This window comes from Solanum lycopersicum, chromosome 6, assembly GCF_036512215.1.
Source record: "Solanum lycopersicum chromosome 6, SLM_r2.1".
Lineage (NCBI taxonomy): Eukaryota > Viridiplantae > Streptophyta > Magnoliopsida > Solanales > Solanaceae > Solanum > Solanum lycopersicum.
In genome coordinates, this window is record NC_090805.1 from 49467332 (window position 1) to 49493235 (window position 25904).

Genomic DNA, 25904 nt, shown 5'->3' on the forward strand with positions numbered 1-25904 from the left:
AATTTTCTCTCGGTGAGTGAGCGAGCGAGATCTAGGAGATTGGCGAGCGAAATCTGGGAGAGGGGAACGAAAATATACGTATGTATATAATTTTCTTTCGCTTTATACAAACACAAAAAATATTTTATACATTTGTGTTTTGCATAAAGTGAGATAGGGGAGTGAGCGAGCAAGATCTGGGAGAGTGACGAGCGAGTTCTGGGATAGGAGAGAGAGGAGAACGAAAATATATGTATATATACAATTTTCTCTCGCTTCATACAAATACAAACACATTTTATACATTTGTGTTTGTATAAAAGCGAAAAAGGCGAAGAAGAATGAAATATTTTGCTTATCAAAACAACTAAATCAAACTATAATTATAACATTTAATTTAAATTAATAATTTGCTACTTTATATACGATTTTCCTTTCAAAAATTCTATAATTATATTAGACTGGTGAGAACATAGTAGTCATCTAGTTTAGTAATACCCAATAATACTAGTTTATGAATTTTTCGTATTTCATTTTGTCGTTTACGTATAGATTTGCAGTAATATTCTATTCTACTCGAGGATCGATGTTGATTCAAAATTCAAATGATGTGTTTTGCTAAAAATAAAAATTTGTGTTTTGTTCGGAAAAATAAAATAAGGATAAGAGAAATTACCTGTACCTTTTATTATGAATTTGAATATCAAGGAGCATATGTAATTAAAATAACTCAGAATTATGAAATATCAATATCAAATTTTAATATTGCCCAAAATTAAATAATCAGGTGACATTCCACTTTTATAGGTACTTGATTAAAAATAAAAATAAAAATAAAAATGTATTCTGTGTGTAAATTGGTCCAAAAAACTATTATTATCAGATGACATAAGTTTCAATTTTGGTGATGTTATAATCAAAATAAGAAAATTGATCAAGTCTAAAATTCTCTGGAAACAAAAGAAGTATTTCTTATGACAATTGACATGTATAATGCCGTCTGATATTTCTATTAAGGTTAATCTATGAATAATTAATTCTGCAATTCTATTAAATAAAATAAAATACTCAAAGTAAGAAAATGATGTTTGAATTAAAGAAGGTTGCCCTCTTAAATTTATTAACTAGATTAGAGCGCTGAGTTTACCTTATCAAAATATTCTAATAAAGATTTCGAAATGAGGATTTCTTTGAGTACCTTAGTTCAATATTTTTACCACAATTTTTTATCGTCATAATTTTTTCAAATTATGTTTTAATTAAGTTGAAGGTCTGCGATAAACATTTTTCTATCTTATAAAGATAAAAACAAAAAATTATACTAAATATGTTATGTTGTAACGATTATTTAATTATGTCTTAGAAAGATATTATATGTACGTAGTTACTTTAAAAGTATGAGACTACTTGAATTAGTGGCGTAGCTATAGCGACACCAGGGTTTCCAACTGGACACTCTTCGTCGGAAAAGAATATATATCTAAAATTTGACTTACTTAGTAAAAGTTATGTCTTTGACATAGTAATAATGAATGTCCATTTAAATGATTCGAGTTTTAGGTTCAAACTGTGAATAGCACAAATTTTTTATTTTATTTTATTTTGACAATAATATACTATTATTTTTAAACACAATTAATAAAATTTCTGAATCACGATTAACTCGAATAACTTCGTAAGGGAGCTGTATAGCTGCTTATCAAAAGTGTAATAGCCGTTACTAGATCCTATATGAATTCTAATGTTCATTTATATTGCAAACAAAGGATTGATATCTCAGATTGTCCGTTTTAAAAAGTCCACTTAGAAATGTACTCAATTTTGAATTATTTATTAAAAAGTTATTTGATTTTGTTTTATAACTCAAAGTCATTCAATTGTTGATATTTCATTTAAAAAGTCATTCAATGTTTTATCGAAAAAAGGATATTTTCGAAAAGAGTTTGTTTTTAGACTTTTAGGAGTCGCCACTTAATTTTTAAGAAAAATCAAGAAAACTTCGTTTCTAAACAACTTAAACAGAAAAATTGTTTTGAAACATTTCAAGGGTTCGGGATTCCTATTAGTATCTTAGGAAGGTGTTTAAGGCACCTAAGATACTCCGTTAATACGGTTTTCCGGCGATTAACTTATTTGACTATTTTTTAAAGGCTAGCGAATTTTAAAAGTTAGATTTCTCAAATCTTAATCAAACTTAATAAAACATTATTGCTTCAAAATTCCATTTAAAGTTAACTCTTTAAACTTTTAATTCTAAGCAAACTCGTGAATTTGAAACGTCTATCGCTTTAAAGTTTCAATTTTTAGTTTTGAGTTTGATAAACCAAAAGGCGTTCGATGGGGTTTGGAGTTTCTAATCCTAAACTAACGACATTTAAAACAAAACGTCAACAAATAGCAAAGAGAGATAGAGAGAGGGGGATTTGGGTCCAAGTTTTCGGGTTCTGTTCGCCTTGACCGAAACTTGGACCCACCTGTTTTTGGGTTTTTTAACCCATTTCTTTCTTTCGTACCTGTCCTAGTCTAAACATACAAGAATAAATACAAGGAAAGTAAAAATGACAAGGGCTTATGCCCAAAAGAAATACAACTTAAAAATAAAAATAAAAATCTTCTGATATTCCTTCCTCGAGCTCCTTCGATCTTCATGGAGTTCGAATTTTTGCACGCCTGCTGCCAATTCATATTTTTACACCTATTTAAGGTATAACGTTTCTGTATATCAGTGTATACAGGATGTATATCAGCCTGTTTTTCGACTTTCGATAGTTGAAAATTCATTTTCAGCAGCGTATTTTCACTGCCATCGACCCAGATTTCGGATTAGGCCTCATGTTCACATTTTGACCTGTATATCATGGTATAAACGGTGTATCTGGATGGTATACAGCTTCTCAACATCTGCAACTGTAATCTCCAGCGATACACATTGCCATGTTTCGAACTGCATTCCAATTTTGAAACAATCTAGGACTCGAAAAGATGTTTTGAGCCTCTTTTTGGGCAGCGAAACAGGGACGACGAGCGAGATGAACGACGACTTCCACCACACGAACACGAATGGAGCTCGACTTCAGACGAAGGAAGCAAAACAGGAAGAGAAAATGCAGGCCAGGCGAGATTCAGCGTCGTCTGAGAATTTTTTAAGACCAACGGAAATGGGAAACAGGATGCTCTCTCAAAATCGTAACAAATCTTCGATGAAAAATCCTTTAATTTTCTCAGAAACAGCAGAAAACCCAAGAATTTCAAACTGAAATTTCCAACCCCCTTTTCTAACAAAAGACCGAAGAAGCAGAGTCTTTTTTTCGAAAATTTCCTCAACCAAAATCGCTAACCCTTTTCAACTTCTAAAATTCTGAAACCCAAAAGTTCTCCCTCTCTGAAATTCTCGATAAAATCTCTAACCTCAGAATCGCCAAAGTTCTAACCCCTTTTCTTGAGGACGAAAGGGGTTTATATAGGGTTTTCGGAAGAGGGAAAGGCGGGAACGTGACTAGGCCCATCTGAATTCAAAATTTGAATCCCTCCCATTAATGGTGCACCATCTTTCTTGAAAAATTCGCCCTTTTGGAAACGGAAAAAGGGGAAGGGATGGCTCCAATCGTCCTTGAGATCGCCTCAAGGACGAAGACGCAGGTCTGCTACAGCCGAATACGGGTCTGCCACCGCCGAAAGCAGGTCTGCTGCGAGGCGTACTGGCGAGGAGAGAGGAGAGGAGAGAGGGACGCGTGAGGGAGAGAGGTCGCGTGAGAAACGCGGGTGGGGCTGCTGTTTTTCTGCGTTTTTTTCTGGGTTCTGTTTTTGTTTGCAGCGTTTGGGGAAGAAGAAAGTGGAAGCGGGTCGGGTAGGCGAAGCGGGTCAAAAGAGTTTGGGCGGATTGGGTTTTAAGATTTAATGGGCTGAGGGATTAAGAATTGGGCCTGGGGTAAATTTGTGGGTGGGTTTTAAAGGAATTGGGCCTTTAATCTGAAAGTAGAGTAGAAGGGAGTGGGCCTGGGGCTGCTGAGGATTGTGTGAATGGCCCAAACTAAAACAAATTAAGTTAAGGATGGGTTGGTTTAATGAATATCCAGTTGGCCCAACCCCAAAATAAAAATGAATTCGTATCAATTAATTAACGAGCTTCTTTATATATAATAATTATAAAAATCATAAAAGTGATTCAAATGTATAATTATAATTTAAACTAAGGCTAGTTTAATAAAACATTCAAGTGTATATCTTGATGATCGTGGAATAATCGTAAGATATACTACTTATATACATAATTATGTAAAATATATATATATATATTATCGAAAATTATGTCAAAGCGTATTCGAAGTAACATAAAATTCATACATTATGTATATTTTTTAATTTATATACATATATATACATACATATATATATATATGTATATATATATATATACATATACATATATACATGTATATATATTTTTAAAATCTTCTTCTCTTTTTTTCTTTTTTTTTTCTTTTTTTTAAATTTTTGCAAGATTTATAAAACTAATTAACTTAAATAATTTTAAAAATTCTCGAAGCTCGATAATTAATTTACACCAATGTGGGTCAAAATTGGGTGTCAACATTCAACTACTAATTCACTTAGAAAATTACTTAACTATTGATATTACACTTAGAAAGATACCCAAATAATTTAAATAATTTTTTCATAAAGTTTATTAAAATTTATTTTTTATACTATTTTTTCAAAAAATAATAAGATATCTATTTTAATTATTTATTAATCGGAATTATTCAATTAATTTTTTTTTAGAAAACGTACAGTAGTAATTAACCCCAAAGAAAAAACCTTTTCCGTTTTTTGCAATCTTATAACGGGAATTAATTATGTTAAAAAATGGTTGGAATTGACAAGAAGTAACAAAAAAATACGCAACAAAATTATATTTCAACAAAATAATTAAAATAAGCATCTTATTAATTTTTCTAAGAAAATAATTTTGAAAATTGTATTTTACAAAATTTAATGTAAAAATTAAATTAAATTAGTTGGGTGACTTTTTAAGTGAATTATTAATAGTTGAGTGACTTATGAGTTATAAAACAAAGTTACTTTGAGTGACTTTCGAAGTCAACAACTCAAAGTTAAGTAATTTTGTAAGTGAATTATTCAAAGTTGAGTAACTACATAATATATTAACTCAGTAAACAAGTGTAAGTATGTATAGGGTATTCACAATTTCGGTAAATATCGTCTATATTTATTTAAATACCACTAAATAAATATAAATATAAATAATAAAGTTGAAACCTATAAATTAGTTGGTACGTGATGGATGAATTTCCTCTCCATTATTTGTTCTCTTCATTTATCCAAGTACACACTTAGATTGAAGCCATGTGTTATAATTAAAAATTAAAAGAAAATTTTGTTTGTTATTTTAAATCTTCACCTTTAATTATAAATTATGACAAATAACTTCCATTCAAGTATGTACTTGTGTCTTGAAAAAAGGGCAAAAATAAATAATAAAGAGGACTCAAACGGATAAATCAAATTAAAATCAATCTAATTATAAGATTTAAATTTTAAATCGATCAATATCAATATTCAATATTCAATATGATGATAAAAACAATCACGAGGAACACGAGATTGAACAATTAATAGACCATAAAAGATTAACCGGAAATGCAAGACAAAAGTGGGGTTAATATGTAGACTGTGGTGCTCAAGGTGACAAGAGTAATGTGATTCCTCACATTCATTTTATTTTAATTGAGAAAATGGTATAAAATAGTAAATTATTAATTTAAATTAGATTTTATAATTATAATTTATTTTATTTGTAATTTATCATAAATATTTTATTTTTTTATTTGATTTGATGTATACTTAGTTATTTTATATATTTTGGTATAAAATTGTATGTATGTTTATATAAATCAAGAGAAAAATGTGTATATAAATATAAATATATATATATTTTATTCTTATACACTTATAATTATACAAATACAATTTTTTATTATACAAATTACAATGCAAAACATGACTTTATACAAAACTGCACAATTTACATGAAATTGGATGTATCTAGCGAATTATACAAATCAAAAGTTTCATAGCAAACATTAAATTTGCTATGAAGAGGAATTATGCAAACTATAACTATAACATATGAATATGATTTTTATGTTTGTTATATGTGAAAAATGTTCTTTAATTAATTAGTCGTATTACTCTGATTATGCTAGAAGATACCATTCAGAGTCCACATTAATGTCCTAATTAAATTCTGAATCATATGTTGTAAAGCCCATTTGAAGGTGACACTTCCCACATAATTTTCTCTATACTCAACGCTCAATCTTGATAGATAAAATCGTAATAACAACAAAGTGAAAGAGTCCGACAAGATAGTATAACTTTGCAAATTAAAGATTAAACCTTCTCATAAATTGGTCCTCGATTATATATGGTTTATTTTTCTATGAAGTTGATATATAGTATTACTTAGGGCATACTCAATCGTACGCTTTACTTCTCCTATTTCTTTTCCATAAGAAAGCCCATGCATTCACTGATGCAAGATTTTGATAAAGATTTCAATTCGTTTTTTTATATGAAGCAAACTTATAAGGAGAGCTGTGGACTGTAGGTGAAAGAAATATGATTCGTCAAAGCATATTCAGTTAGAGATTTTGAATTCAAGTCATGATAACGTGATTGTAAAATAATTTATTTGTTAAATTCGAAAACATTTCCCTTAAATGAATTCTAATCATTTAACTGTGAAATTGTTGCAAGAATGTAGTATTATATTTTAGGTTGAAAGTTGCACGTCTATTAGATTATCCTTTCTTCGTATATTTGATATTTATTTGTTGTAGATAACTTTATACTTTAGCTCTATGCACTACCAGAAAGCACATGCTGATTTGTTATCAAGTCACAGCCATATCCAAACTCCAAATCCGCAATTTGTGGATCAGAATTTTATCTTTAAATTCACGTGGAATTCTAGGTGTGAAGGACTAGACAATAGAGTATGGTCGAATTATATAAATAGAATCGATTTTGTGAGTCAATTATAATATTTTTAAAAGAAAAATCAACAAATATATTTGAATTTTGAAATTTAATATGTATTATATAAATTGATTCGACGAAATAACAATTAACCCAGTGCCATTTATATAGTGGTCGCCAATTGATTTATTCGAATATAGAACACATATTTGGCTACAAAGGAAAAATAAGATAAAAGGCTAATTTGGACAACACTCGTGTTTCTAGACTACTTAGAGTCCGTTTGATCATAAATATATTTAGAAATTAATGTTTGGCCGAATAATTTATTATCATTTGGCAAATATATTCGGCAGCTATTTCAAGTTTTCAAGTTTTAAAAGAAAATAAAAATGAGCAAAATTTTAGTATTTGATAATTTTTTAAAATCACTCTTAACTTTTATGTTTTATAAAAGCACCCATTATTTATAGTTTTGTATTAAATTTTATTCCTAGTTTGTTGTATAAAATTTATATCATTATATACATACTTTATACAATTTTTATTCAAATTTGCTCTCTCGATATCACTTCCAATTACAAGTAGTAACAATAGCTTCTCATATACAAATAAATAGTATCTTTCTTTGGTTTCTTCCTCTTTTTTCAAATTCATATTAATGATGTTCTTGTCACGATTTTTCACGAAACATTTCATTATATAATATATTGATAATATAAAGATACGAACATTTTAATAATTTTTAAAATTTATGGATATACATCATATTTTTTTAGAAAATCAAATATTTCTTTCAAAATTTATGATCAAGCGCATGTTGAAATTTTAAATAAAAATAACTCAACTTTTTTTTAGAAATTTAAGATCAGACGCTAGCTTAGTTTTTAGGAGAAATTACATGGCTACAACCTTTTAAAGTGGTGATGTTAAAAGTTACCAATTTACCATTACCTTTTAAAATTACATAAATATAAATATTTTGAATTTGAATTTTTTACTTTAAAATTAGATTGTAAAAAAAATATATTTCTAAAATATCTATCCTAATTTAAATATAGAGAAAATGTTATTATCACATTAGCATAATTAGCGCCCAAATTCCACAAAAATCCCAAGAATCCTTCTCTCTTCCGCATCTAGTTTCCCCAAAAATTTCAATCTGTTCTTTGTTTCGGTATATATTTTAGGATTTTTCTAATCCATATGACGAATAAAATAAATTTTAATAATAAAATAAAGCAATAATATCTCATTTACTAAATTTATTTTGTAGTATTTTTTATTTTAATGATTATCCACATCATCCTCGTATTCCTCCTCCACAACTTTTCCTTTTGAATGTATAACCTTTCACACTTACGAGACATGAATATAACATACGATATACTACATTATGCATTTATGTGTATTAATATACTATATACTATATACTATAGTTTATGTTTAGCATATATATATATATATACTGATATACTACACACACATATATATATATGTTGGTGTATTATGTATTTTATTTTTTAAAATAAAATATTAAGTGCATAAATTAGCGGGTATAAATGTGGTATAAGATGACTATTTGTTCTTGTAACTTATATAGCCATTAGTTTTCGTAACTCTTGTGGTCATTAGTTTCTTATAACTCATATGACCATAGTTTTTTTGTAACTAATGTAACATCCATCACATTTATTTAACACACATAATTATTACCCCTCATTCTACCCATTGATTATATAAAAGACTTCTTCACCTATAAATAGTGGTGTTTCTTCCTTTGTGAAGGATCCCAAGTAGAAGTGAAATAATGTAAGAAAAGATGAGAAGTTCATATTGAGTTTAGTGTAGTGAAAGAGAGAGTTGAGACAAAAGAAAATATACTAAGTTTTCAACTATATTTACTATATATACAAAAGAGAGTATTATATGTTAAAGGAAGATGTTTTTTTGTGAAAATTTGAACTCTTCAACAAATCTGAATAGTTTGAGTCATAAGACGTTGTTGGACTGTTGTATCTTGGAAGGGACAAGTCAAGAGTGATATTGTTGGATTGGTGTAGATTATGCCACAGTGGATTTGAATCTCCTTAAAGAGAACGATATATCCGTACAGCCTAAAAATTTGTTATTTCAATTTTGTCTTTTTTTACTTCAAATGTAATTTATTATTTGTGGTATATTACACCAACAATACTATATATATAATAGGTGCCTCATTTATAGGAAAAATACCATATTCAAAATATTTTTTCTTTACTCACTTATAGTTAAATTTATTTATGGTTCTATCTTCTTCTTTTTTGCTTATTGCTAATGTTTATGTAGCTTTCCCTTATTTCTATCTAATTTTTTAAAAAATCATTTATAAAAGAGACCAATTTAAGTTATTTTCATTGAAAATACTGTACAGATGTCTAACAATACTCCTTCAAATGATGCCAAATCATTGCATATTTTCACCACCTACACCCCTTTAGTTACCCCACCAAACCAAATGATAAAACCCCATGAGGAATAATAATTGAATCACTCAGAATCCATATCTTAATTATGATTTCAAATAAATTCCTATATAATAAAATATAAGTAGTAACATTTCTACATCTATACAAATTTATATATATATATATATATATATATATATATATATATATATATAACACTGTGATCAATTATATAGGGATTTTTTTGGGGATTAGTATAAAAATTTACACGAACCTTATTTTTCTATATAAATTTTCATACTAATTTCCATATAATGAAGAAAGTTAAATGGGAGACAAACATGTAGAACTAACTTTAGCTTTACTAAATTATATTGAGTTAATAAATAAACGTGTCAAATATCACTCGAACACAAATAAATTGCGTCATAATATGCTAAATAATGAGTCATTAACCTAACCCACCGAGCACATCACAAACATCAACTTCTATTAAACTTTAGTTCTTTTTTTAATAATTAATTTAGTTACCTAATAATACGTAATCTTTTAATTTATCACGGTTTTCATATAACATATTAAACAAAAGTAGTATATTATAAAATATGTATATTTTTATAAGATACGTGGATCATTTGGACTACGTATCCTCCAAACTTTTAGAGATGAATTAACTAACAAAATTAACCGTCTTAAACTTAAACAGGTTGGACAAATCATTTTTTCCTACCGCTAATAATAATTTTATACTATATATATATGTACAATCCACACCTTATTATATTTCTCTTCCACATAAACAAAAACTTGTCTTAAAACCTAATCCTCTTTGTCTCCACACACTCGCCGGGAAATCAAGAATCATCATGACCTCCGCCTGTATATCAAGTTGCGTTAACGACGTTGTCGGTGCGAGATCATTACCGGTAAGAGCTACATACATAAACCTGTATAAATGGCCGGAATCGGACGTGGAATTTATAAGTTCAAGAATGAAGAGTAATAGTAATAATATTTATTCAAAACCAAAAGTGGTGGATAGTATTTCATGCAGGCAATTATACTTAAGAAGCTACACTTTTTCAAGAGAAGAAGAGTGCGTTAACGACAAGGCAACAATAACGAGATGTTACGGCCGGGGAAGAAAGAAAATAAGCCGTAATTTAAGTGGTGGTGGCCGGAGAAGAAAATGTAATAAAGGGCTTAGAAGGGCTAAAGAGATATCGTGCGCTGCTTTTGCATCCATTTTCCGGCGACTATTATCGTGCACCGTCAAGGTTGATGTGGTTGGTTAATTAGTACTAGTAATTTTCAAGGATTTTTCCTTTTATCCATCTTCTATATATATATATATATATATATATATATATATATATATATATATATTTTGTTCTACATATGGAACTTAATATCATGGTAATGTAGTACTATTTAATAATTAATACAAGAATGTCATTTTTGTGTTAGGATTTTAATTTGATCAAGGAAATTAAAGTAGTGGAGTATTTGTCTTTTATTTTAAGCCTGTGTTTTTAATTCATTATTTATTTATGATCTTTTTTTCCAATGTCATCTATCTCTTGTCAAATAGAGATCTGCATCAAAAGTTATAATTTTGGGTTAATGATAAATGAGTAGTTATTATTCACGCTATAATTATCATTGATGAGGACGGTACTATCTAAACTAGAAAGGTCGACAAAAATAAAAAGAATAAAAGGAGGACAAAGAGGAAATTTTAGTCTTACTATGTTAACAAAATTAATTACACCGTATTTTGTGTATAAAAAAGTTTCGTAAACAATATTAGTATCATCTCTCGTCAAACGAATTTTAGAATAATGAATAAAATCGTATAAGACATGATAGAGGGTCTTCTTCAAAAATAAATAAATTCGTAAAAGTAGGAAGTATGGCCACTTACGTATATTACCTTTTTAGGAATTCAAAAGGTTTAAAACTCTAATTTTCTTTTGTGTGAGCTTTAATTTCTTTTGCCATAAAAGAAAAGGAAGTCGTCATTGATGCATATATACTTTTTATCTACTACAATTATTTTTAAAAACAGAAAATTGCGTCATTCTTATCCCACAAGATAGCAAGTACCACTTAATTTCCACCTTTCACAAAGTATAAGCCATATTCAATTACGTAATTGGATCATCCAATAATTTTACTTTCACAGAAGTATTAGTTCTTCAAAAGTCGGTGTGGTTGTGACTTTGTACTCAGAAGAATTCAAACTCGAGACTTCTGATTAAGAATGAAAGAGTATTTATCACTCTACCACGATCCTTGTTGGTGTGTACATACCTGTTACCATATAATAACCACTCATATCATATTCTATATGTATCACTTTATGCTTCGAAGGAAAAGGAACTCTTGCGGTGGTTATGATGAAGAGAAGAAGTAGTCCAAAAGTAAAGAAGCAAAAAGGGAATAGATCAATGAGAAAAAAGAATAAAGTCTGTGCGATGAAATGAAATTGCTGGAAAATAATGGAGCTTACAAAGCAAGTTCTTAATGTCATAATTATAGGTAAATGTTTGTCTCACTACGTAATTATTACTTAGTGCACGCAATTAATCATCATATATATATAGGGCCAGCCACCCAACATGTTATGGTAATAACATTACTCGTATAGTGTCCAAGGAAAACCACATATAGGTATAAAATGTAACTAAAAAGAAAAGACATATACAATATTTTCATATTTTGATCCATTGATCGATAATAGAGGTACTTTTAGACCAAATTATTGATTAGGGATATTTTTATTCACTTTCAAATAGTTTAACACCATTTTCTCTTTTCCATAGTTTTTATAAATTTCATGTTTCTCAACAAAAATACAAGTCTACCCACTTACACTTGTTCTTTATTTATTAGTGTGATTGTTAACTTAATATACAAGAGGTGTGAGTGCAAAAAGTATAATTATGCTTTCATAGGACACTCAATCATATACGTATACATAATATAAGTGATAACACTGAATTAGCCATGATTTCAATCTTGCTACCTGTCAACTCATAACTCTTTGTACACACGTCAATCGCATGAGCAATATGCCAATATATATGCTTTGGATTTAATTAAGGACCTTCATATGAAGCTCCATATATTGCACATGCATTGCTCGAAAACAATCATACATAGCATCACGACATTATAGTATTATATACAATATATCATGTATATAAGATACATTATCATAAATAATATGACGGAAGGGGATTTAATATATAGAAAAGTAAACATAGAAACAAGTCAAGAGAAATTGTATATAGAAGCTTTTAATCTTTGAGCAAACTCCTAAAGATGAACTATATTTTGAAATAGTATTTTGTAAGTTTACCAAAACGTCATTACAGTTATATTAATGTAATGATTTTTATTGTAATATGCTATAATTACCGATTTCCTAGTGTTAAGACCAAATTTACACCAGTGAGAATTGGGTCAAATCCCAGTAACAATCTAGAAGCCTAACTAAGTAATGAGCTGGGCCAGGAAAACATTGGACTTGAGAATTAGGCAGTACCGCGCAAGTGCAGGCCCCTCTTTCATAAATTATGACATAGATTCTGCCACTTAGACAGATACCTCTCCAAAGTACAACGAAAGTTACTAACCTAGGTCATGAGCCTTATAGATCATCCATTAACCACGTCCAAGTAAGTATGGATCAATATTGCACCACCCTCTTTTTTTTTTATATATGGCTTCGGCTTCTCCTTTCAATATTGTTTTTGTTTCATTTAATTTTTATTATTGAAGATTATCTATTAGTGATACAAGATATATATCATGTATTCAATGATATATATCGACAAATTAAATAATTAATATTTAATAAACTACCTTGCAATGGTTTAGGAGTTATGGCCGAACCCTTGCAAACGGGTTTCCTACATATCTCGGGTTATATGAGAATTCAGACCACTTGTAGTTCGATAAGCTTGATTTACCGCATGATTTTGAAAAAATCAAAAGCCACTTTGATACCGGATTATGAAGGTATCGGAATGCTTGAGAACAGAATTCGAGAGCGAATGTTGGAATACAATCGAGTTTTCAACATTGAATCCGCCTACATATCCGTAAACCGTCGGAATCAGGCTGTGTGTAGTTCGACTCAATCGGTAGAAAAGAAAACCTATTATGCTAGATAACCTTCGGTTTTGGACAAGTGACAAGTTAAACGAGTATCAAAAGGAGGCTTGTAACCTCTTAGCCATGAATGTGGCGCGCTTCACACCCATAATTAAGAGCTTACACAGACATAATTTCCAAAGCTCTTGACGCATTGTCACTCAGATTGGAAACTTGCTTCCGATAAAACAAAACTTCCGGATGCCTGACAGAAACTGACAGAACTAAGGAAAAACCTGCATGCTTCGAGAGGGGTGGTTCGATTGTAATATGCTATAATATAATGACCGATTTGCCAGTGTTGGACCAAACTTACACAAGTGAGAATTGGGTCAAATTCCAGTAACAATCTATGAAATAGATGCCTAACTAAGTAATGAGCTGGGCCAGGGAAACATTGGACTTAAGAATTAGGCAGTGCCGCGCAAATGTAGGCCTTCTTTCATAAATTATGACGTAGACTCTGCCACTTAGACAGATATCCCTCCAAAGTGCAATGGAGGTTACAAACTTAGGTCATGAGCCTTATAGATCATCCATTAACCACATTTAGGTAAGTATGGATCAACATTGCACCACCCTCTTTTTTTTATGTGGCTTCAGCTGCTCCTTTCAATAGTGTTTTTGTTTCATTTAATTTTTATTATTGAAGATTATCTATTAGTGATACAGGATATATATCATGTATTCAATGATATATATTGACAAATTAAATAATTAAAATGAAATAGCAAGATAAACAAATGAAATGAGCATAAATTTTCATATGGGTAGTTTATACAATATATCTCCGAATAAGTATTGTAAATTGTATTTTTTCTCATACTAATATGACAAAATAATATATTTTAAAATTTAAATAATAAATTGTTTCAATCTAAAAAAGAAATTTTAATACATATTTTGAACCGAAGAGAGTATTACTAACATTGTTTTTAAAATTTTCCGTAAAATAGTTGGTATCCATTATACTTGAAAAGAAAAACAATGGGCTAAAGAGTATTTTAACAAGCGCCAATTGGCGAGGGTAAAATCGGACAAGAAATATTACGTCAATAAGTCGTACGTGTCCCCATCTCAATCGCCAAGTGGTGTGACTTCGGGGCGAACAACAATTGTTTTTGGGCTTTTAGAGTTTTGGCCCTTTTATTCTTCTCTGTTTTTTCCAATCTTTATCGCTCCACTCTCATCAACATCATAGATCACTACACAAATCTTTTTCACAGATCTCTGCTTTTTTTTCGCTATTTTCTCTACTCTGGTAATAGCTCTCTCTTCCGCACCATTTCTTCGCTTCTAGTTTTCTCTCTGTTTAATTTTTGGCTTTTCAATTCATATACAGCTCTCGATTTTCTATGTCGATTTATCGATTAAGGGAAATGTTAGGGTTTGAATTTGCTTGTAATTTGTGTCGAATGTTTTTTCCTAATTTTTTTGGCTTCGGCGATATACTTGTTTATTTGAGTGTGGAAGACTGATAATTTTTGTGTTTTTTTAGTTAATGGATGTGTTTCATTGTTTTAATTTAGTTGGAGCAAGTGATTTGAAGCCTTTTCTTTTCATCTACTGTAATTTTATATATCATTGAAGTATCAAACTGGCATATATATATATATATATATATATATATATATATATTTATAAATAAAGGTTCAACCTTTAATAAAATAGATCAAATAAGGATTGGATATGTGTTAAAAGCAGTCAAGTGCTCACTGGAGACAATTCAAATGTCTCACTCACACTGCTTTGGATCCCTGTCAAAGTAACAAATTATGTGCATTGAAAAACCCACCTAAAGCCTGGAGTTGTATGTATTGCTAGTGCGAAATTTACGTCTTCTTTGAGGCTGAACTGAGACCTTGTGATTTTAATTATTGCCTTAGATAGGGTCATAGGGATAAAATCTTCATGGAGTTTCTTCTGTTGGAGCCAAAGAGTAATGCACACAATTAGTTGTGGTTACTCTTGATTTAATGACTTGATCCCGATATTCAGTCTAATTAAAAATGGAAATAGAGTAATTTAGGTAAGTACTGGATGCTTCCTGATTGTGTAGTAGGATATGCTATTGTGCTTTGTTGCACAACAGAATAAGTGTGAATAGTCTGAGAATTTAATTTATATTAGTCTTAGCTTTTTTACATTACTCATAATTCTAGTTGTATGCCATTACCAAAATATACTACATTTCCTTTTTGAGCCAAAAGAGAGGGAAATATTTTTAAAGATGAGAAAAGTCCCACCTTGGTGGTTGATAAGATGGATAGCTTGGAAAATCATACTCTCTTTGAGCTAGCTTTTGGGGTGTTAGTTAGGATCAAAAATCTAATTTAACACGATATCAAAGCCAAGTTCCATCTCACCTAATGTTGGGGCTCCTAAAATTAAAATTGCGCATGCACCAGTGCTTAGGGCATGAGGTGGGGTGTCGAAGAATGACAAAAAGTCCCACACTAGTGGTTGATGAGCTTAGGGCGTGAGGTGGGGGTACTAAAGAATGACAAAAGTCCCACATTGGTGGTTTAAGATGGGTAGAATCCTTATAAAGCTTGGAATTCCTCCTCCCTTTGAGCTAAACTTTTAGTGTGTGTGTTAGGATCAAGATCTAATTTAACAAAAATCATCATACTCAATGTTTTAAAACTTAATGAGTTGCACCTGTTTAAATGACTTTCCCTTTTGTTTAATTCTCTTTCTCTTTCCTATGAAATTAATGAAATTAAGCTCGTTTTAATTGTGTTTGATTTTTCAGTTTCTCTAGAGTTCTTTTTATAAGGACAAACTATTTTTGGGTAGAGATGATGCTCCACAGCCTCCACTGCTCTTAGTCACTGATATGTTCTTCTCTTGTATGAAATGGAAAGATCTTCAAGGTGAAATTGAGCTCTTGTAATCATGTTTGATGTATGAGTTGTTGTAGAGTTTACTATAAGGATGAACTATTTTAGGACAGAGACGATAGTTCACTGTTCTTTTGTGCCGACGTTTTCTTCCTCTTTTATGGAATGCAAAGATCTAATTGAACATTGAAAAAGAAATTGAGCTAACCAAAGTTGTGATGAAAATTCAGTAAAATATGTGAGTACATTAGAATCTAAGTTCCACTTTTACTATTTATTGTAAATTAAGAATAATACGTGACCATTTTTTATTACACCTATATGAAATCCGCCAAACCTGTTTTGACCGTAACAGCTAGTTACAGTTTTTGACCTGCATTAAATATGGGTGGTTAGGACTTGTAACTGCCCATCTCTTTCTTACAAGAATATAGGCGGGTTAGATCTACTCGTTTTCAACCTGCCCGCTACACTAGTTTGCACCGTATATTCTATAATTTGCATGAGTATGTATTTATGTGCTTAGTGGATTTCTCATTCTCTTCTTTCGATAATGTTGATTGTAAAGACTATAGTATTTATTGACTTCCTATTTCATTCACATTGCCTTACAGATAATTGATAATTATACATTGGAAAGGCTTCAAAAATTATTCTCCCAAAACCTTTCTCAAGAAAAGCAAAAGGAAGCTTCTGTACGACAGGGAAAATATTCTGCATGACCTCTTGACATTTCTACAATGTCAGGGTTACTCAATGTATTCATCTTTCTATCCAGAGTTTATTGTATTTTGATACTTGTGTACCGTTCGTGTATTTGTTGCTTTTTCAGTTAGGTATTTGGAACAACATATTACCCATGTCTGTCTGCCTTATCTCTGGAGTGTTCAAAATTATTTTTGTCTCATTGTGAGGGTCAAGATTTTATTCGTGATATTGTTATTTTTCTTGTTAAGATTTTATTTGTGATGCAAATTTTATTTAGATTTTTAGTTGGTTAACTTGCACTCTATGCTCATTACTTACATATTTTTAATGTGCTACATTATTCTCTTTTTACAAAACAAATATATGATGCTTCAATCTTACACTAGTTGAGGTTATATTTTAAAAGTTAATCCTTGCATTTATGTCTAGCAATTGATCAAAATTGTATCTCGGTATCTCTTGATCTCACTATTCATTGGCAATTTTTTAATACATTTAACATAGTCCAAGTTTTTATCCCTTCTCTCTAGATTGTGTTAACTTATATTTTAAGGTCTTACCTATGGCTTCGCTAAATAACCATATGAGCTACTTTACTTTCTAAAAGAAAACATATTATGTTTTTTAGATAACCGTGTTGTCCGAACCAGCATGTGCTTACCTCAATTAATTCCACGGGATACCTGTCACCTCCCTCTAGCAATGAGTACCAAGTAACTTTGTCTAATAAGGCTGGGACAAATGAGAAGGAATCATCTTGCTTTTTTTGTTTCTATTGGGATTTTAACCTAGGACCTCATGGTTCTCAGTCCACTTCATTGACCACACTCTTGGGCGCAACCATTTTAGCTTCTTTGATAACTCTCTTATGTTCTTTAAAGTATTCTTTTATAGTTCTGCTTTTACAGTTCTTTGTATCTCTTCATTTTACCACCAAAATTTTTATGGTATGATCCAGCCTTTACACATCTAGAATTTCGCTTGTTACCTCCTCAATGCAAATTGTCATTTCCTTCCAATGGATTAGCTTTTTGTCACATATATACTCCTCCAATAGTCTGTCCGTAGATGCTAGTTTGTGTTTTTAAGTGTATTGAACTTTTGGTTGCATGCAATTCTTTTCCTTTTTCTTTCTCGCTCACTATTTCTCTTAATATCCAGGTATTCTAGGTCATGTTGGGTGGCTCGGGCTTCTTTTGTGATAATCAATGCAGCCTTTACATTGAGCATGTCATTTCTTCTGATAAGAACGAAATTTTATTTGTAGTTACCTCACTTTTAAATGTTCTCACATTTACCTTATCACCAAAATAAATGTTATCATGCGAGAATGTGATTTCCTCTCGTTACACGAGGTGTTAACTAAAACTAATTTACTAGGTTATGCAAATTCTGGAGTAGTCTTTCTTTTATTCTAGCATGATAATCATATTCTAATATGCTCGGCTGGATCTGTCACTATATCTACCCATATGTCTATTTAGGTCTCCCCCTCCCCAACCCAACCCAACCCAACCCAATAAAAACATAAGTAAGGTATGCGTACAACCCACCCTCCCCATATTTCACTTGTGCGACCACACTGGGTATGTTGTCGTAAGTAATGTAGTTCCAATGTCTTTGGTTAAAGTAATATATACAATCAAAGGCAAACTCAGATGGCTCTTGTTTCCTAGAATATGTTGCCTACCACTACACGAAGCCAAACATGTTGCGCCAGTGCATTTCTGAGAACTCCAAATCTATTAGATTTGGTCAAAATTTGCATTTTTAAGCACATGCTTGCATAATGGAACACTAGAGTCATGGAACTCTTATTCTATTCATGATTACTTTCGTTTTGACTGATGAATTAGATGTTCTTGTTCACTTCAGTTTTACATGAATTCTTGATGCATGAATGAGTATTGCTACTTCTTTAATATTTAGTGGTCCACATTCAATATTTTTTCCAATTTGATTGTAGTCATCTCTGAACGGGTCAGCTTCAAATCTTCCTGACAACTCTGGTCGCTCATTTCCTTCATCTTTCTCTCCTCAATCGGGTGCAGCTTCCCCTCTTTATCATCACTCTGGTGAGTTGTTTTCTGTATTGTCATTACTTTCTAATTTTTGTAGCAAATGTACTAGAAAGCTTCTTCCTCACAGGAAATATTCAGGGCCTTCATAATGTTCATGGAAGTTTCAGTGTTCCTAACATGCCGGGTACACTTGGTTCAAGAAACACAGCAATAAATAATGTCCCTTCAAGTGGAGTCCAACAATCTGGGAATAGCCTCTCTGGTGGTCGTTTTGCATCAAATAATATTCCGGTAGCCCTTTCACAGGTTTGTGTATTTGTGTTTGTTATTGTTTAGGAGATTACCTAAATAATGGGAAAAATAATAATGTCGCTTTTAAGTTGGGTCCAACAATCAGGTAATAGCCTCTCTGGTGGTCATTTTGCATCAAATAATATTGTGGTAGCGCTTTCACGGGTTTGTGTATTTCTGTTTTTTTAGTAGATTACCTAGATAAATTAAAATAACAAGATGAGTCCCTCTAAGACGGTTATTTTGATAATTTCTTGGTTTGGTCTCTCTCCTACACTTGGTGAATACATAGTTTGAGATAGTGGAGAGGAAATGCTTTTAGAATAATTTCTTGGTTTGGTCTGTCTCCTATACTTGGTGAAAACATAGTTTGGGATGGTGGAGCAAGTGCTTTTTTGAAAAAATGGGAAAGAAGATGTGATTTTGGATTTGAAGATTTTAAAAAAGCTCCTCAGAGACATACTACTAGCATTGTTTAAACCATTTCAAGCATCAGTTAGAATAAGTTTCCGAACTTTTCCTGTATCTGTTATTTTTCCTGTCTTCTTTTTGTCTATTCGCACACATATTTACAAACTCCAGGACACAACCATCATTGGGTTGTCTATCTCTGTTGCAGATATCCCAGGGAAGTTCTCATGGTCATTCTGGCATGACAAGTAGAGGTGGTATGAGTGTTGTTGGTAACCAGGGATATAGTAGTAACAATAATGGTGTTGGGGGTTCTATTCCTGGGATTCTTCCAACCTCTGCAGCAATCGGTAATCGAAGTTCTGTTCAAGGCCTTGGGATGTCCACAATTTTGGGAAATGCAGGTCCAAGGATGTCAAATTCAGTTGGAAATATAGTCGGTGGAGGCAACATTGGGAGAAACATCAGCTCTGGTGCAGGATTGTCTGTGCCTGGCCTTGGTACCCGGCTAAATTTGACTGCGAACACTGGTTCTGGAAATTTAAATGTTCAAGGATCTAATAGGCTAATGGGTGGTGTTCTGCAGCAAGGTAAATTAAACTGGATTGTTGGTAGTTTCTCTTCTTCTAGTTTTACTAGTTCACTTCATCGTGCTGTCTTTTCTCGGTTTTAATATCCAAAGCTTTCTCTGACATAATTTTCATACTTGACAGATTCTGTATTAGTTTCTTATTTTTCATGGATGCGGATATATACACTTATTTAATAATCTTCTTTGCGTATCCACTTTTGATCTGTTTCTTAAAATATATTAACTCAAACTTTTAGGTAGCTTTAAGTTGAAAAAATAAGGGATATTCTTTGCTGGTTGGTTGGTTGGTATAGATTGAAGTTTTCCGACACGATAAGTCTGCTATTCCCTTTTCTTGACGGGGTCAAATACAAATCATGTCACTTAGCTTTGAGTTTGTGGTACATAGCCTTCTTCGCCTTTCAAAATGTACACATAACTATCTCATTATGAACTAAAGTGAAACTGTTTGTAGTTCATTCCACCTTACGGGAGTGGAATTGGTTCTAACCTTACCCTTCAATCTTCATGAAAAAACACAAGAATCAAACAGTCTCTTTCTCCTCTTCCAAGATTCAAAACTCACCTCATCTCTACAAATTTCTGAACATCCGAATCTCTAATTTCATCTGTCTCAAATTTGTGAGGCCAGACTTATCTTTGGGAATACGATGCTCTGTTCATCTCCCTTGTGACCATTCCCAGCCGCATCTTCATTGTTTATGTTTGCTATACAAGTGTTCAGTTAATTTCATTGCGCAACTTCATATCATGTGCTTATTAGAAATGAACAAACTAATTGAAGAGCAGTGAATGATAGTATATGTACGAGAAGGACCCCCATTTACAGCATCCTGCATTTGCAATTCATCGTATAATTGTATGTCATTGCTTGTAACTTGGAAGTAACAAACTTCTCTGAAATCGACTGATGGCTTCTCCTTCAAACTAGTACTCGAATGAAGAATTTGAGTTGCTTGATTGGGTTTCACCAAAGCCTGGTGTCCTAACTATTATGGGAATTTTTCTTCTTTATGTCTTTCCAATGCTTTGAAGAGTGTGGAATGAGGATTCACATACAAAGCAAATGCATTTCTTTAAACATTCTGTATATAATTAATTTATATGTAATGTATAAAAATGTATAATAGGGTTTATATACTTCTATACGACATGTTATACAAATTTTAAAACTGAAAGATTAAAAAAAAATGAACAGGGTTCAATTTTTTTACAAAAATAAAAACTGAAGAGCGCAAAATGGAATTTGCTTGATGAAAGTCAATGTAAACATATGTTGGCTATTTTAGATGTAAACATTTATTGGGCTATACTCGTTGCAAACTGTTTGTTTGGGCTGTATATATGGCTAAGTATCCCTTAGAGAACTGGACAAATCCATATTCAATTGCAAGTTTACAGAGGTTGGGTGGTTTATCTGCCACTAACTTAATCTTGAGGGGGATAGTCCTATTTAACCTTTTTTAGTCTTTTTCTTATAGCCCTAAAAAGAGTAGTTACAAGTAAATCTGAATTTTCATTAATCTAGTTTTTAATTTTTATCATTTCTACTTCGTTCTTCATTGACTTTCTTCTAAATCAATTGGCCGTTTGAGCCTTCTGTTGGTCTTGTTCTCCTCATTTGCTGAGCTCGTTATCCTCACCATACACCTCAAGTTGAAAACCTTTCTAGGACTCTAACAATGTTTATGAGATGTAGTATCATTTGATTCTGTTTATTTCGAGTATGTCAATACAATTTGATGAAACTTACTTCTATCGTTTGATTCTGTTTAATTTGAGCATGTTAATACACTTAATAAACTTACTTTTAGCTTCTTTGCCATTAATTCTGCATAAAGTTGGTATTTGTTGATTTTAAGGTGATTTAGGCACCTATGTTATATGTTGTGTGGTAAGGTCAATCCGTCTTCTGTGCTAATGGTACCATCTGTATTCAGCCTCTCCGATGTCTATGTTTGGTAATTCATATCCTTCTGGCGGTGGTCCACTATCTCAGAACCATGTTCAAGCGGTTGGCAACCTTAATTCCATGGGAATGTTGAATGACGTGAATTCAAATGATGGATCTCCATTTGATATCAATGATTTCCCTCAGCTAAGCAGCCGTCCTAGCTCTGCTGGAGGGCCTCAAGGACCATTAGGTAATCAAAATGCTTTTCCTTCCTGTTATTCTGTGGAAATGATTTTATTTAATCATTCATTCAGAATACTGAGGAAGGAATGATCTCAGGTTCATTGCGAAAACAAATGGCTCAACAAAATCAAGAATTCAGCATTCAAAATGAAGATTTTCCTGCGTTGCCAGGATTTAAAGGTGATTATGCATGTACAATGTTCTTCTCATGCTTTCTTAGGTTAGTTAATTAACCACTCCTCCAATGAAACTTTGGTGCGGCAATGTGTTCTGTTGGGTCAGAAAAGAAAAGGTCTGCGGAGGGAAGTAGAGGAATATGAATCATTTCCCTGTTTAGGAAACATCCTGGGGGAACTGAAAGTACAAGTTTGCATACCTCTCTCTGAGTTTTTCCATTTATTTCGTTTAATTTTTTCACCGCAAAGGAGTCTGATTTTATTTTTATGGCAAAAGGATCTGATTTTTTTAAACTTAGTCTTATTGGATACGCATTCTCAATTCCTAGTATGTGGTTGGTGCTGTACCCCACAAGCTAAACTTGCTCCCTAGTCCTGGATTTTATCTGGGAGGTAGCTCTCTTTTTTTCCTGGGAGGGCTTGGAATTATGGTTAGGGCATGCTTATGGGTTTTATTCTTTAGTTTTGTTTCCAGGTCTGAGTTCGTCTGTTTGTTTTTTCCCCTTTCTTTTATGTATGGCTAGAGAGCAGACCACAAAGGGAACGAAAAGGGAACACATAAGATGATTCCCAGTTGCTTTTGCATGTTATATGAGTCTACTAAATTGAATTGCTCTCATGTTTGCTTAGGTGGAAATGCTGATTATCCTATGGATCTACACCAGAAAGAACAACTTCATGATAATACTATTTCTATGATGCAGCAGCAGCACTTCTCTGTAAATACAAATTTCTGAAATGCTGGATTATTATTTTAATATTGTGATAACTGATTAATAGTGAATGTTTTAGCCTCATGACACTGCCCCTATCTCTCATTATCTAAGGCACAGATGGGCCGATCTGGTGGTTTTAACTTGGGAGGGACGTACTCATCGCTTCGCTCACAGCAGCAGCAGCAACATGCCTCATCGGTGAGTAATAGTGGTCTCTCTTTTTCAAATGTAAACAACCAGGATCCACTACATTTACATGGTTCAGATGTCTTCCCGTCATCACACTCCAGTTATCACCAACAGGTGCATTGCCTTGTACATTTTTTTGCTATTATTTGTTTTATTTTGCTCTGTTTGTTTCTTTTTATATTTGGGTGTGTGTGGGTGGGGGTACGGATGTGATATATGGGTCACATTCACTTTGCATAAACAGTTGATTGAGGCCCCCATTTGCTGGCGACTTCCTAATAAAATTTTGAAGATATGTTTCTCCTTCCTCTGTTTCTATTTAACTAGTTCTTGTTTGGGTTGAGTTGGGGTATACATTACTTGCTGAGTGCTTGTGGACATTGGCTGATTCCAAAAAAAGTAATTTGAAATGTTAACTTTCTAAAAAAAAAGTATTTTACCAGAAGAGCCGTTTGCTTTTGAAGCATCTGAGTTAAGTTATGACATGGAAAGCTAACAGTTTCTGTTAGTATTATGGTGAGACGCTTTTTCCATGCATAATTTGTAGTGGCTACAAGGTCTATTCATACAGCTTAAGGTGATACTTTTTTTTCTTTTTCACTCTATTTGATTCAGTCTGGTGGACCTCCTGGTATTGGGTTACGGCCTCTTAATTCTTCAAATACTGTTTCTGGTATTGGCTCATACGATCAGCTTATCCAGCAGTATCAGCAACAGACTCAATCTCAATATCGCCTGCCACATATGTCTGCTATAGGCCAGCCATACAGGGATCAGGGTATGAAATCCATGCAGGCTCAAACCGCTCCTGACCCGTTTGGTATGCTTGGCTTGCTAAGTGTCATAAGAATGAGTGATCCGGATCTGACTTCTCTTGCACTTGGAATCGATCTTACAACTCTTGGATTGAACTTGAACTCTGCTGAAAATTTACACAAAACATTTGGTTCCCCGTGGTCTGATGAGCCTGCCAAGGGTGATCCAGAATTCACGGTACCACAATGTTATTATGCCAAGCAACCACCTCCTCTAAATGTGAGTGAGCTCTATGTTTGTGTTTATCTTTATCTGTTTTACATTTTTCTTTTAAATCTTCTGATATGTTTCGAATTGCTGCAGCAAGCGTACTTTTCCAAGCTTCAGTTAGACACTTTGTTTTACATTTTCTACAGGCGAGTCCTCTCTCATAAGAAGTCTAGTTCTTGGCAATAAAATTTGAATGTAGAAATAACTCGATCTATTTTCTTTGCAGCATGCCGAAGGATGAAGCACAATTATATGCTGCTTATGAATTGTATGTCCCTTCTTTTGTGCGAAAAATTGATTTTATATGGAGCTCGTTCATTCTACTGTAGCTCCTGATAGCAATCTAGCTTGCTATTGCTTCTTGGGATACCACATACTACATAATTGACCTATTTGACTTGCTTTTATTCTTTGTTGAATCTATTTGTTAACATTTTCACATCATTTCATACAGGTATAACCGGGGGTGGTTTTACCACAGAGAACATCGATTGTGGTTTATGAGGGTTGCCAACTTGGAGCCTCTTGTCAAGACCAACGCCTATGAGAGAGGATCTTATATTTGTTTTGATCCAAACACATGGGAGACAATTCGCAAGGTATGTATTTCAATTTACATTTTTTAATTGGAGGAATTCGGGTTCTAATTTTCTGATTTCTCCGCAATTCCTATGCAGGATAATTTCGTACTCCACTATGAAATGTTGGAAAAAAGACCTGTTCTACCTCAGCACTAACGAGATTATGTTCAGTTTACAGTGTACATTTTTCAGAGTCCTTGTAGGAGTCAGCTAGTTCTCACCTGTAGTGTTCAGCTCTATTGGGCCTTTTGGCAGCCAGCCGTTGTTACTGTATTGTTTCTCAATTATTAATTTACCCCTTGTATTTTAAGATGCTGCAAGTCGAAATGAAAAAAAAATAGGTTCAATACAGTTCTCGTATTTTCCCCCGTCAGCTTAACTTTTGCTTATTGGAATAACATTTTTGGGATAATTTATAGAAATATAAGTGACTTGTTGTGAAAGCTTTTACCGTCTTATAGCCTGTTTTGCTAAAGCTTTTGGAAAGCAGAAGTTTTTTTTTCTTCCCTAAGGTGCTTCTTCTAGGAAGTTGGGGTGTTTACACCAAATCAAACAAATTTAATCTGAATTATTAGAAATTGAAGTGGTCATGTTTTCATGGTTAAGTGAAAAAATGAGGTGAAA

At 32.3% G+C, this 25904-nt stretch overlaps 1 protein-coding gene, 1 non-coding gene and 1 pseudogene across 15 annotated transcripts; 1 reads left to right on the forward strand and 2 right to left on the reverse strand.

The window, feature by feature from the left end:
• Positions 1–12970: 12970 nt before the first annotated feature.
• LOC112941760 (U1 spliceosomal RNA) lies at positions 12971–13119 on the reverse strand (annotated as a pseudogene).
• A 1558-nt stretch (positions 13120–14677) lies between these two features.
• On the forward strand, positions 14678–25723 carry LOC101256781 (probable NOT transcription complex subunit VIP2). 14 transcript variants are annotated; one of them, XM_069299456.1, is made up of 16 exons: positions 14712–14850; positions 16345–16465; positions 17047–17190; positions 18302–18403; positions 19107–19215; positions 19289–19467; positions 20072–20453; positions 22396–22599; positions 22689–22772; positions 23399–23487; positions 23596–23787; positions 24289–24708; positions 24793–24845; positions 24926–24967; positions 25154–25298; positions 25377–25723. In XM_069299456.1, exons 4-16 carry the CDS (start codon positions 18314–18316, stop codon positions 25434–25436), a joined length of 2049 nt encoding a protein of 682 aa, XP_069155557.1. In that variant the 5' UTR covers positions 14712–14850; positions 16345–16465; positions 17047–17190; positions 18302–18313; the 3' UTR covers positions 25437–25723. The 14 variants fall into 14 exon arrangements, with proteins under 14 accessions (XP_010322380.1, XP_069155563.1, XP_069155560.1 ...); XM_069299460.1 differs by having other exon boundaries at positions 23596–23682; XM_069299458.1 differs by having other exon boundaries at positions 23602–23787.
• On the reverse strand, positions 19135–19215 carry LOC112941736 (small nucleolar RNA snoR35). The gene has a single exon (XR_003247309.1). It is a non-coding gene; the product is annotated as a small nucleolar RNA snoR35 (small nucleolar RNA).
• Positions 25724–25904: the final 181 nt, after the last annotated feature.

Bases quoted from the DNA above. Each gene is read 5' to 3' on its own strand.
- LOC101256781 (XM_069299456.1), top strand. From the start codon at position 18,314: ATGTTGGGTGGCTCGGGCTTCTTTTGTGATAATCAATGCAGCCTTTAC. The intron at 20,454-22,395 runs GTAAATTAAACT...ATCTGTATTCAG, and splicing joins GGGTGGTGTTCTGCAGCAAG to CCTCTCCGATGTCTATGTTT. The intron at 24,846-24,925 runs GCGAGTCCTCTC...TTTTCTTTGCAG, and splicing joins TTGTTTTACATTTTCTACAG to CATGCCGAAGGATGAAGCAC.